The sequence below is a fragment of the Ochlerotatus camptorhynchus genome, unplaced genomic scaffold (assembly GCF_037179485.1).
Source record: "Ochlerotatus camptorhynchus isolate MF236.1 unplaced genomic scaffold, CSIRO-AGI_Acam_v1.1 ptg000243l, whole genome shotgun sequence".
In the NCBI taxonomy this organism is placed as follows: domain Eukaryota; kingdom Metazoa; phylum Arthropoda; class Insecta; order Diptera; family Culicidae; genus Ochlerotatus; species Ochlerotatus camptorhynchus.
The window spans coordinates 243107-257348 of NW_027040733.1; the positions used below are offsets into that span (position 1 = coordinate 243107).

The 14242-nt window shown below is 38.2% G+C and overlaps 2 protein-coding genes across 3 annotated transcripts in view; one reads left to right on the top strand and one right to left on the bottom strand.

Annotated features, from left to right (window-relative positions):
• Exn (Ephexin) overlaps nt 1-14242 on the top strand; it is a 256431-nt gene that overhangs the window by 228213 nt on the left and 13976 nt on the right. The window lies entirely within an intron of this gene.
• LOC135704515 (uncharacterized) lies at nt 10612-14169 on the bottom strand. The gene is made up of 2 exons (XM_065225994.1): nt 14135-14169; nt 10612-14070 (listed from the first exon to the last, which is right to left on the bottom strand). The coding sequence occupies exons 1-2, from the start codon at nt 14161-14163 to the stop codon at nt 11664-11666; spliced, it is 2436 nt and encodes an 811-aa protein (XP_065082066.1). The 5' UTR covers nt 14164-14169; the 3' UTR covers nt 10612-11663.

Here is a 14242-nt window from a genome sequence, read left to right on the forward strand (position 1 = left end):
GTATGGAAAGGTGGATACATTTAAAAGTTATCTTTGATGAAAACATTCCATGTTTTGTTCAAATGCTTTCCAAAAAGCGTGGTAAAGTGCGGGATGTCCTTAATAGGACGGAAATTAGATCAAAAACCCTAGTTGCGAAAGTTTCAATTGATTTTTATAAAGCCCGGTTCAAAGTAAATTTGGACGCATTTAAGTGATCATAACTCAAGAATTAAACAACATAAACGGTTGATCAAAACGTCAAACAAAAGGGTATTTATTCAGTTTTCAAACGATGTATAACAAGTTATTACATTTCATAGTCGCTGGTGACACTGTACCGGCGAACTTATTCCACTTTAAACGCATTTGTTGTGCATTTGTCACTTCTTTACCGCGTCCTCGAAGATTTCGCTTGACAATTGCCCAATATTTTTCGATCGGTCTGAACTCAGGGCAATACGGAGGATTAATCTCTTTGGCGACGAAATTAACATTGTTTGCAGCATACCATTCTAGTACCTCCTTAGAGTAGTGGCAGCTGGCTAGATCCGGCCAAAACATAACATTGGTCTTGTGTTGTAACAATAAGCTTGCAATGCAATGTAGTAGTATACAAATGCTATTTTAGGCAATTTTTATTGTCACGGATTAGTATATGAAGTCGCGGAATTATTTTGAGAAATCGCGGATTTCGCGGATCAAATTTAGAAAATTTGATAATATTGTAAATATTGCTATGATGCTTACAAATAGAGCTTCATACTTGCCGAAGAAATCAAAATTGTGACAGTGAACAGTCCTTATGTCCCAGAGTTATGAAAATTTGAGATGCTACAAATGTTTCTATCTCCGAGATCTTTGAAAATTGTCACAATTTCTAAAACCCGAGACTTTGATCATTTTTCTCTGATCCTCAATTCTTCGATCTAATCACCAACTCGTGATCGGAATCTAACATCATCTTAGTTAATTATTTGTTGTCATAAATCAGATAAAACAAAAGTCAGAAAAGTGAGTACAGAGTGAGGAATTGCCGTAAACCATCATTTGTTTTATTTTAAAGGAGAATGAAAAATGCTCATGATGGGTTGTGATTGTGAGTTTATAAAATTTCTCGAAGTGGGTCACAGTCAACGAAATATTGGAAACAATATTATATTCCATAACCCCACCAGCCCAGTTTCAAAAGATCTCGAAGTGCACAATTTCGGGAGTATTGAACTCTAACTCTAAGAACTCTCGATAGTACTTTTTTTTATTCATTAATTTATATACCATGGGTCTCTGTTCCGCAATCTAGTGCCAATCACCGACGGATATCGATTGCCATCCATTGACGGCAATCGAATGTGCAGGAAGGCAGCTTCCACACCTGCGAAGGATATCACACACATTCAAACACACATGGGCCGGGACCAACAGCTTTACTTCCCTTGCGACCCATTGGGGTGAGAAAGCAGTCACGTTTAACACTACACCACCGGCGCCGGCTAACTCTCGATAATCCTGAACCGTACAAAACTAAGCACCAAGACGCCTGGATCTCCATAAACTGGAACTTGAATAACTTCAGAATCAGGGAAAATACTTCAGGACCGTCAGAACAATCGGAACAAGAACAAATTCACGCTTGACGGAAACATGTCAGTACTTTGTGATGTTTTAGGGGTTCTGCAAAACCGCTCGAAACTCACATACGTTGAGAAGTTATAGACCTTGAAGTACTCTTGGATGTACTGATACTTTCAGCACTCCAGAAAATAACTTCCGAAACAACAGAAACCTCTGGCGCTTCCGTTACGTCTGGAAACTATTGGAACTTCAAGTACTGACATACCCGAGCAAAACTGGAGATCAAATTGAAAGCAGAATTTGCTGTTGTGATTTCGCTGATAATGATTCCTCAGGTTGCTGTCGTTTTGGTCGTTTTAACGGTTAAAATATCACAATTGAGAGCAAACAAATCTTCCTGTGACATCACATTGAAAACTATTTCTGCTATCAGTGAGAGCAAACTAAAAACTTAATTTGATATCCATTTTTCCTGTTGATAGCAAAACAAGTATTCAATTTGATGTTATGCTAAGGCAATAAAAACAAACCCGCAACAACATATTCCTGAAGAGCAAATGTACAGCAAAATGAAAACAAAATTAGGTATCAAATTTGTCAATTGCGTAAACTGAAATCAAATTATGATTTCAGTTTGATGTTGATATCAAAACTTGATTTCCATTTGCTGTCATTTTGATGCTGTACTTTGCTCGGGATACCCGAGCAAAACTGGAGATCAAATTGAAATCAAAATTTTCTGTTATGATGTAACTTATTTTGAATACTCCAGTTGATCTCAGTTTGGTTGACTTAACACAGCAAAAATGAGAGCAAAATTTTACACTGTTGAATCAAACGGAAAACTAATCTTGCTTTCAATGAAATCAATTTGATTACTGATTTTGCATTCATAATGTTGTTGTTAATGAGTATTCAAAATATTTAAGTTACATCATAACAGCAAATTTTGATTTCAATTTGATCTCCAGCTTTGCTCGGGTGGTTAGTATCCATGCTTCTCACGCTGAAAGAGTTGAGCTCAAATCTCACCCCGGGCAAGTCATGAAGGACCTAAAATGTGTTAAACAAAACAAATAAACAATAATCATTAGTTCAACGACAGATGAACTTAAATTAAATTTTAAACAAGACGTTAACAGCAAAACTTCAAGTTAAGTTGCTTTCATTTAAAAAGTTTTGGCTGGATAATGAAAGCACAATATGATATCAGACTTATGTCGCCACAATTGAAATCAAAATGAGTTTTCATTATGATAGTTGCTGCAAACTTTAATATCGATTTGCTTTCAATTTGTTAACCGACTTTGCTCGGGTAGTCTTGTAGTTCTCGAAGCATCTGGAGTTTTCGAAGTTTTACATGTTCTGAACAAGTTCCCGAGTTCCTCGGAGTTTCTGAAAAAAGTTCATTAAGTGTAAAGACTTCCAGGTTTTCCAATAGTTTCGAAAGTATTGGAGTTCCGGAAACATTGAGGTCTCGCAGAATATAGTCTCGTATCAGGAAATTTTAATGCTCTGCATATTCAGAATGTTCTCGAAACTCTACACTGAGGAAATAATTCGTTCGAATTTCATACGAAATGCTTATGGATTTTAACCAAAAGAATTTGTTTTGAATTTCATACGATAGTATTATGAACGCACGCCTTCGTTATCGTTTATGATTTTCGCTATATATTGATATGAGTTTCATAAAGCTGCCGTATGAAAATAGTACGTTATGATTGTGGAAACCATATTTCATTCATATGGATTTTAAATGAGTGGAATACGGAATATAATCGTATCAACTATGAAATCGTGATTATTTATGCTCCTTCAGATTTTGTTTTATTTTTCATGTGAAATTAATTTAAGTTAGTAAAGCAAACAATTAAATAATTTGATTTGCATTGTTTATTTGATTTAACCTGCAGCTAAAATAAATCAATTGAAAAAATACATTATTATATTACATTATATTATATTATATTACATATTAGCACGAGACAATGCCTGAAATATCTTTTGCTTGGTCCACGTAATTAAGGCTGCCGTATTTACACCACACTCTGTAATTTCAGTCGAAATTCATTGATTAAATGGTAATATAGATGCTAATTTGTACCCGGAACATCCTTTTACACTGAATTTAGCGTTTTTTACCTCTGAACACAGGCAAAGCATCCACCGGAACCTGTTCGTACGCCATATTGTTTTGCTTTAAACAAACGTCATACGATCGTTTCATACGAACGACGTATTATTTTTTTCACACAAGGTAAACTGATAAAGTTTATTGTAGTCTCGTACGAACTTCAAACGCGTTTCGTATGAAAATCATAATTGAGACGTGCAATTTGTATAAGCCTGCTATGGAAAACAATAATTTTCACAGTTCAAAATGCTCGTTCATACGAAAATCTTAATTCTAGTTCTCTCAGTGTAGGAATTGCCGGATTTTTTTATTTGTCAAGGCTCAAATGAGGTAGCTTTGCGGAGCCAAAGTAGTTTACATTCAGTGGCGACGCGTGACAATTTCAGACACCTGTTCAACATTTTTACTAAAACAAGATTTTTGGTATGTTTTCGAATTTATTCACAACGATTTGGCCTATCTATACAAGAGAGGAATTCTCCTATTAATTTTGCCCGAAAATGCGTCAATGATGTCATCGTAAAATAATGGTCTTTTCATGATTTCATTCAGCAACCCCCCTACAGCCATCATCATCAATCCAAACAGTCGCGTTTCACCCATTGTCATTCTCAGTCGTAGAACTAAAAATGACCTCTCGACGGATGCTGTTGTGTTTGGCAACGTTAGTATTAATTTGGCAAGCCTTAGAGTTTCCGAAAAGGCTTGGTGGAGGTTTTTCACAATAATGATTGCAACGATGTCTTTGATTTTTTTACCTCTGAACTCCTGGCGTACAACACATTTAGCTCGTTGCTTAGTTTAGCTTCATCGAACTTAGTATCAAATTAAATTAGAATTTTCAACAATTCAGTCGGGAAAGCAACGTTACAGCTTTCGAACTTATCGTGGTTTAAAAGACCGCTGAATTTGTAGTCATCGAGTTCTTTAAACCGTTTTGTCATTTCATCGAAAATTTTATCAATAACTTTATCAGGAAGCTGCCGATGATTGATCTTGCTTCCTTTTGCGCTTGCGCCAGACATTTCAATATCCGCACTGAGCAGATTATCAAAATTAATATCTCTTTTTAATTCCTCTATGGAAGTATATCACTCTTTAACGTTCCGTACACATTCTACTACGTCTAATTCTTTTGCTTGCAGGATTTGGTAAAGAACATCCGTATGTGCGAACAAATTAGCAAACATTTTGAGCAGAAAGATAGTGTTGAACTCAAGCATGAATGCATGGAGACCTCTGGCAGTTGTACAAGTCTCAGCATCGAATTCACTGTCACCAAGATAAATCTCTCCTAAACACTCATTAATAGCAGCATAATTTAGATCGACAATCTTTATCATGCGCGAGCTGTACGACCATTTAGTTTTGCAAACGTTTGGAATTTTTGTGTTCATAACCTCTTTCAATTTCTCACAACGTTTCAGCGATGATTAAATACCACGATGCTGCAAGGGACGAGAGCGTATTGAAAAACCTTGAACACTTTTTGTTGTTTACCCAAGAGTGTAGTAGCACCAAGCACATGTGCGCGACAATGAATAAATCCAGCTTTTGGAAAGCGTTGCTTCACCAATGTTCGGATGTTTCTCCCGACATTACAGCAGCACCGTCATAACTTTGCGCTACTAACTTGTCAGCATTCAGACCAAAGATTGCTGCAATTTCTTCTACTTGTACAGCCAACGCAACGGCGGTTTTATCACTACTGACATCTACCAAACGAACAAGCCTTTCAACTGGTGTTCCTGAAATTGTAAAATATATTATATAGATTTTCGAAATCATATTCATTTGTTAAGTTGTTACCATCGGGTTTAACGTAGCGTAGAGTACATGACAGTTGTGATAAGCCTGCCGAGTCCGTCGATTCATCCAACAATATGGAGACGAACTCTGCTTCGTTAACTCCTGCTTTGATGATCTGCAACACTCTCCAACACATTCAATCAACTCGTTCTAGATACCTCCGGACGTTCCACTAAACACCTTCTTTTCAATAAACTCTTGAAACGCGGGGTCCTTGGTGGCAACCACGATGCAAAAGTCCTTATAGTTTCCTCTAAAGGTAGAATCCGATTTCTCGTTATGGCTACGGAATTCAAGTCCATGTGTCCCAAGGAAACAAGTGACTTCAATCATAGTTTTCATCCCGTTCCTATTTTTTGTCATCTCTGCATTGTGTTTGTTTCTGGCAACCTGCCGGCTGTGGTCTAGCGATTCATCAATTCGCAGCTGTCCGAATGTCAATGCAAATGAATTATTTATGTGATCCTTCGAACTTCAATGTGTTTTTGTAGATGCCGAAAGGTGGTTCAGATCACTATATCCTTCCTTGGACCATACACTTTTTTCATTGGAGCTTCGGAACAGCAAACATGGCCAGCTATAGAGTTTGTTCAATTTCGTGGAACCACAAAGCCATTGTTGATCATATGATGACATATTAAAGTGACGTGACATTATTTTTCCTTTCAATTTGTACTTAGATTTCAATTGCTCTATAGGTGGGCGAGGAACCGGACTTTTCACAAGTGCCATTTTGTCCTCTATTGTACGGGCGGAAAAAGGACATTTTAGGATTTGCTCGATTATGCAATTTCCAGCTTTATCCTTCATCTGAAACATTCAGTCAAAAACACAGTTTATTACGTTGTGATAAATTCTGCACAATGTAAATTTACTTACCACGTCGACCACAGGTCAATGAATTTTATAGTCATTGAGCGTGAAGGCGGGAAACATGAGTACAGAGAGAGGTAGCTCAGACAGTGAAATGTGTTTGGATCAGTAAACCAAAAATCAACGCAAACGCAAATAGTGACGTCACTGCTTGCGTGTATCGTACAGTGGTTGTGTGAGTGATTGCTTTACCTCGGTAAAAAATCTAATAGCGAATATCGTTTATTATCGGGGTTGGAACCAGTGCGAAACCGAACTTTTTGTCAGTGCGAACCTCAACCTGAGCTATGTTTTAAAAACAAACGAGCAAACTGACGTTTGTCAGAAAACAAGCAGACCCAATCTTGATACCCGATCCAGGTTGGAACTGAATAATAAACGAATTCGCTTTAAGGTGGTTAGCTGTGAGATCCTTATTCTCGCTACCACTTCGAAACTTTAAGTGCACAAATATCAGCTTCCACGACACGTACTATAATGAAACTGTTACTCCACGTTTGCTACGCTGCAGCATACATGCAGTAGCAATTTCAGGTGAAATGGAACTCTAATTTCCGAGATGTGTGTAATTGAAAATTCTAGGTGGAAATGCATTTATAGCCTACGTGGTGGCCATTTGTGGACTTGAGGAAAAAATTACCTCGGTAATCCACGCCTTAGGCGGGAAGCACGAACGTAGAGGAAAACGAAACAAACGAACAAATTCATTAAACACGAAGACTTGGTTGTGTTTGCGTTTTGACATTTCCATCACTTTTGTTCAGGAGAAAATTTGAACTTCATCGAGACCACGCACAACGTTGCCAGATATACCGATTTATCGGTATTTATAGCGATTTCCGAACTAGATACCGATATACAGATAAGATTCCTCAGAATACCGATTTTTAAGATTTTATACCGATTTATACCGATTTTTTAAATAATCAAAATTATTATTGCTCAAATTTCGGAGATTTTTTTTTTGTGAGAGACTTGTATGTTTTTGAATACCTCATATTTGTTTGGCCTTCAAAATTCTAAAAAAAATTAAAGACAGTTTCAAAAACTTCTGTTACAATTCGAAAACCCAGATATTTCACAAAAGTCCAGTGAACTCCAGTGAACTTAAGCAAACATCATAAATATTTTGGAATCTTCACAAGTCCAAAGAACTTCAGGGAAATTTAATGGTTTTCAGGAACTTTAGTGAAGCTCAGAGAACATCAGGACAGATCAATTAATTTCAATGAAATTGCTGAAATTAGAAAGGAGTTCCGAGAAACTCAGGCATTTTCCGAAAACTTCACCAATGTCCTGAGGGGTTCATGCAAATTTAGGAAACGTAAGGGAAGTTACTTGAACAGTAGAACATTGCGAGAACATTTTATAGGAAGTTCGATGCTTTTTGAATGGCAGTGCCGATAACTTTTAAAAATAAAAAAGTAGAAGGGTCTGTGCCTAGGGGCACGAACGGAAGCTTGACGTAGGACCGCTAGTGGACGGAATAAATGTGAAGAGCATTTAGTTCTTTTAATTGATCAATCATCTATTATCTAAGCTCTTTCCGTTTTTGAATTGTAGGCGTACCAAATTTGTAGTAATTTTTTTTTCAAAGTGAAAGTTTATTAAGAGAATCAATCAAAATCACTTGTACCCCTGCTTCCAAGTTTGGTTACAAGATTACAACTCTGGAGAGCATTTTGTGTGGTCGTTGGGGGCTTGTGGTTCTGAATATGGACAAACAAGCACAGATAAATTCTTTTCCAACTCTTTACTGATGTAAGCTTGATGGCCCTGAAAAGGGCCGTTTTATTGAAGAGGACATCATGGCCACTTACGCTTGGCGTGTTTAGTGTAGGTGACAGCATCACGGACCTCATTTTCCAGGAATACCTTCTGCACACCTCGTAGATCAGACTGGAGATACGTTTGACACCACCACGGCGAGCCAGATGACCGATGGTGGTTATCTCGAAGAACTTTGCGATGACGCAAGACCTTTTCCTCCTTTGCCACGACCAGTCAATTGTTGCTTGTTCCTACTGCTGCTCAAGCTGTTCACCACGCCGTCCGAAGCGAAAATGAGCTTATGCCATACAGCAGCGCTCTTTTATATCTTTTTAGGTTAAAGCAGAATGATTTGCAACCAAGTGGTATAAAAGCTACAAAGACTCCTACCATTATGAGTAGTTTGCTATCAAGTAGCGACATTGGCTCTTTTCCTTTTGCGTACACGGCGAATGAGAACGACCCAAATTTGAGTTTAGTTCACTCATAATTGCCAAAAATGCAGGAACTCAGCGATGAGTAAATTTGTCTCATGGTTTCCTGTGGAAAACCTAAAAAATCTGCCAGAAAATGAGGAAATTGACGAAAATTTTATTCAGTCTCGGAGTAGTACCAATAGACTGAGTGAATCCTATCTTTACTTTTCTGAAATTCGGGATTTTTTCCCTGGAAAATCCTGGAAAAACATGAGGCAAATTTACTCATCGCTGAGTTCCTGCACTTTATTTCTTCTTTCTGAGATAACTAAACTCAAATTTGGGCCGATCTCATTCGCCTTGAAAGATATCGGCGCCGGTGGTTATCGTGATTACTTCTCATCCCAGCAGACCTGGGTTCTTTCTCAGTCGCACCGGCATGTTCTGAGGCATAACATATCTGATCCCACCTTCCTTCGGGAAGAAAAGCCGTTGATCCCCTGTTCATGAGTTGCTTTGCGTGTTTAGTGTAGGTGACAGCATCACGGATCTCATTTTTCAGGAACATCTTCTGCACACCTCGCAAATCAGACCGGAGATACGTCAGACACCGCCACGGCGAGCCAGACGACGGATGGTGGTTATCTCGAAGAATTTGCGTTTGGTTCTGAATATGGCGATGAGTGTGCAAAATATTACGCAATTCCATCCTCCCTATTTGCACGCGCCCGAGGATCGGAGGCGAATGCCACTTCGACTTGTTTCGTCTACTTACTACTCTCTGACGCCTGTGCTGGGGAAGCAGCATATGCATGTAGGTCATTGGTGGATTTGTTAGTTAATTCGACGCTTTTGGACAATGCTGGACATTTACCAGTTTTTCAATAGTTTCTTGTTAAAAATCAACATTCGAAAGCATTGTTATCGATGCCTAGCCATATTTCTGATCGATTGGTGATAAAATTATTGAAATTGGACCAGGGGCAGCTGTGTTATTAACGTTCAAAATCTTTCTTAATTTGTTACATGTTCCATTTTCGGTTTTCACAAAGTGTACCCCCATATAGAAATCAAAGACGTAGTCCTACGTCAAAAAATCGGGAAGATCAGAGAACTTCAATGCTGATGTTACAATAAATTCGAGAAATTTGTGAGAGCACTTAAGAGACTTCGTAATCTTCAAGAAAGTTCAGAGACTTTCAAAGGTGATTAAAGATATTCCGGCAGTCCCTAATTTCAGGAAAATTACAAGAACTTTTAAGGAACTTCGAGGAATTATGGAATATTCCTAAGTGCATTTCAGGACTGTTCCGAAAACTTGAAGGAAATTGCGGAGTTTTCAGGGATGTTTTTTGAATTACGTACTTGTTTCTTTCGACTGTTCCGTAAGCGCTCTGGCTTCTGACTTTCTTCAGATGTTTCTTCTAGGAAGTTTCTTTCGTCTTCTCCAGGAAGTTCAATTAATTCTCCCAGAAATTTCTTTCGTCTTCTTCTGGAAGTTTGACCATAAGCCAAAGGTTTTTTTGTTCTACTTCTATTGGAAGGTTTTTCCGAGCTTCTTCTGGCTTTTCCTGGAAATGCCTCCTTTTGAAAATTTACTTCCGATTTCCGAAACTTTTCGATTTTCGATTTTTTTTTCGATAGTTTATTTAAATTTTCGCCACAAGTTTCTCAATTCGTGTGTTGGAAGTTTCCCGGATGTTTTTATAACTTTTCTTAGAATTTTACTCGAACTTCATCCAGGAGAGCTTCTTTCGTCTTTCTCTGGATGTTCTGTCAGCTTCGTTCAAAAGCTAATTCAAACATTCCCCGGACTTTTCTTCCGGAATTTTTCGATCATAGTTCAATAGCAAAAAAAATTGCTTTGATTAACGGCTTTCTCATTCACTGCAACACTGCAACGACTACGATGTAATCTGCTTGAAATTCGGAAAATATGTTTGACGTTTTGTTCAGCAGAAACCGTGAACCAACGTGTATCGTGGTTCGCTGTAATCGATTGCAATAACGACTTGGAAATTAATGTGGATTGTTATTACTGATGCGTTTCTGTTTTACTCTAAAATATAGATAGAGTGTGTATTTTGATTTTCAATTGATAAAATTATGCTCAATTCGATTATTGTAATTTATGGTATTAATCCTTTATTGTTTAGTATCAAATTGTATTGACAGACAAAAGTAATATAATGTGTTTAAAATTTTTATCAACCTGTCCTATGAACAGGTTGAACAGGCGGACGAGACGCCACTGCTTTACATGTAATTTTAAATAATCATTTTTTACAACTAAAGTTAGTAGAATGAGGGCCGAATACTCGCGGTTTACTCGAGATTAATAATTACAAAGTTGCCAGTTTATCAAGAGTTGGTCAAGCATCAGGAGTGCAAAAGCCCAAAAGCACCAGAGCTCCAAAGGTTCTTGGAATTTGAAGAGTTCTCGTAGTGCTGCGTACTTCTGAAAGTTTATAGTATTCCGAACACGGATTTTTTTCAGAAAGCCAATTACGAGACATTCCGAAACAAAAAGTGTCCATTTAAAACTTTGTGTACCTACAGATACTGGAACAATACGACATCTATTGGGGATTTTGCAGTAGTAATAGGATCTTTGTAATAGGAATAGCAGTGGTAACCACGGGCTAATAACTACACTAAAAACATTTGTTTTCTTTCAAACTGAATCGTTTAGGCCTAATTCAATTTCAGATCTTAGTTCTTTCCGTAATTTCCAATTAGTAACGCTTCGAATAATAGGCTGTCGGAATACAAACGAAGGTTTTATTATACTTAAAAAATGGAGCAATTTCGTTTCAGCTTATTTTATTATCCGATAAATTACCTATTTTGCTTCTAATATAAACCCAGACAACCAGAAGTCGTATAACAAAGCACAGATAGAATTGCAAAATAAAACAAATTTCGTTCAAATCGCATTTATATGAATGAATTTCATCACATAGGTAATGATCCATAGTATATAATGCAAACTTTTGACCTATATTTGCAGATATGAATATGCTTGTATACGTATCATAAAAAAACATCTTTGTTATACAAGCATTCCGATGGCCTAGGATAGCATCAAGCTGAACACTGTCAACTCACTTTACGTCAGCTTTGAAACTAATTTCATATTGGAGCATATCTTGTTTTAGTTTTGAAGAACTTCTCATCGCTGCAAGAAGTTTGTTTTTCAGAGCGATCGTCGTGTAAAACGATTGGGTAAAGCTCTGAGCATAGAGTGAATTCTCTTTGCGAAGACTCTCCATATTATTCAACAAACTCCTACAATCATCGATCATTATTTTCAGATCATTTTTATCCTTGTCTGTCACCTTGTTGTCATCTTTAAGCTCTCTTTCTTTCGCGTCAATTTGTTTCCGTTTTCCAACCACATCTCCATGGAGAGTATCCCACCGACCGTTCCATTCGTCCTGAAACGAATCTATATTTTCCTTAAGGTTTGTGTCCATTTGGTCTTGTTCCTTCTGGAAGCGTTGCATCCTTTCATGCAAATTTTCATTGTTCGATTCATCGTCATCGTGTACGGTCAAACTGCAGCAGATGCCCTCTACAGGTAGTCCGTTTGGACAATTTCCTGCATCCTCATTCCGATCAACCAGTGTAATGAAGTCCCGATTTTTGATCTCTTTCAGCGCCTCATTGAGCCAATAACAAGTCCATAAATTTTTAGCCACGGCCAGTTTCTCCAAGCTCACAAACTGATCGAAGTTGTCCACATCCAGTTTGACCAGCATGTTGTTGCTAATATCCAGCTCAACCAGCTGCAGCATATTCCAGTTGCTGACCTGCAGTGTCGCAAGCTTGTTGAATGCCAGCGAGAACCACTCCAGTGAGGGCAGTTGTATTGGTTGTGGGCTGGATATGTGGTTGATATTATTCTTGGCTAGAGACAGTTTCGTAAGTTTTGTCATTCCGTCGAACGTTGCCATTTCGATGAACTCCAGCTTGTTGCCTTCTAGACGGAGTTCTTTCAGATTGACCATGCACTTCAGTTCCCGTATGGATTGAAGTTTGTTGTTCGCAAGGTTCAAACTTTGAAGCTTGTATCCAACGACTGGTGTAGCGACTTCATCTGACTCAGCTGGGGTAGAAGTAGTTATATGATCTAATTTAGTATATTCTTGAGATTCGGTTGTAGTAGTTACTACGGATGCAAGGGGAGTTTTTGCTTCGGATGCAACTTGAGTTTTTGATTCGGATGCAACTTGAGTTTTTGCATCGGATGCAACTTGAGTTTTTGCATCGGATGCAACTGCAGTTTTTGCTTCGAATGCAACTTGAGTTTTTGATTCGGATGCAACTTGAGTTTTTGCATCGGATGCAACTGCAGTTTTTGCTTCGGATGCAACTGGTGTTTTTACTTCGGATGCAACTTGAGTTTTTGCATCGGATGCAACTGCAGTTTTTGCTTCGGATGCAACTGGTGTTTTTACTTCGGATGCAACTTGAGTTTTTGATTCGGATGCAACTTGAGTTTTTGCATCGGATGCAACTGCAGTTTTTGCTTCGGATGCAACTGGTGTTTTTACTTCGGATGCAACTTGAGTTTTTGATTCGGATGCAACTTGAGTTTTTGCATCGGATGCAACTGCAGTTTTTACTTCGGATGCAACTGGTGTTTTTACTTCGGATGCAACTTGAGTTTTTGATTCGGATGTAACTTGAGTTTTTGCATCGGATGCAACTGCAGTTTTTGCTTCGGATGCAACTGGTGTTTTTACTTCGGATGCAACTTGAGTTTTTGATTCGGATGCAACTTGAGTTTTTGCATCGGATGCAACTGCAGTTTTTACTTCGGATGCAACTGGTGTTTTTACTTCGGATGCAACTTGAGTTTTTGATTCGGATGCAACTTGAGTTTTTGCATCGGATGCAACTGCAGTTTTTACTTCGGATGCAACTGGTGTTTTTACTTCGGATGCAACTTGAGTTTTTGATTCGGATGCAACTTGAGTTTTTGCATCGGATGCAACTGCAGTTTTTGCTTCGGATGCAACTGGTGTTTTTACTTCGGATGCAACTTGAGTTTTTGATTCAGATGCAACTTGAGTTTTTGCTTCAGGTGTATCTTCAGCAGGATTTTCTGCGCTAAGTACTGCATCAGAATTTTCTTTGGAATCGGCTGGTTCATCACCAAAAAATCTATCTGAAGGGTCATCATCGGTTGACTCCACGACCAACTCCCGGATATGGTTGGATTCGGCATTCAAAGAAACCCAGTTGGATGGGATGTAAAGAGATTCGATGTTCAACCGTCCAAGCGTTACCTTTGTAACGCCTCCAAATTGGGACACGACATTTTCGGTGAAATGGGGAATATTTCCGGAGCGAATGATCAAAGTATGTTTTTCAGCCAAATTCGGAAATGTGGATTCCTCATAACCATCCAATGTCACAAACTGCAGCAAGCAGATTTTTGATCGAGGATTCTTACACTCCAATCCTTTTTGCGAGAAAGTGTGGACCAGCGATAACTGGAACAAACTACGGTGAAAAGAGAAATTAATTGTTCACCCAATCGAACACTTAGAAACGAAATCCTACGTACAGAACCGCAATCAGCAACTTGATAATCATCTTGGCTCGATCACTCACCAACTAATGAAAAACTACCATCGATCGTTTAATCTACCTCTTTGCCTTTAGCTACAATGTA

What these genes read in the sequence shown, in the direction of transcription:
- LOC135704515 (XM_065225994.1), bottom strand. Translation starts at nt 14,163, where the DNA reads ATGATTATCAAGTTGCTGATTGCGGTTCT. An exon ending in AAGTTGCTGATTGCGGTTCT is followed by an intron (nt 14,071 to 14,134) that starts GTACGTAGGATT and finishes TTTTCACCGTAG; the next exon opens with TTTGTTCCAGTTATCGCTGG.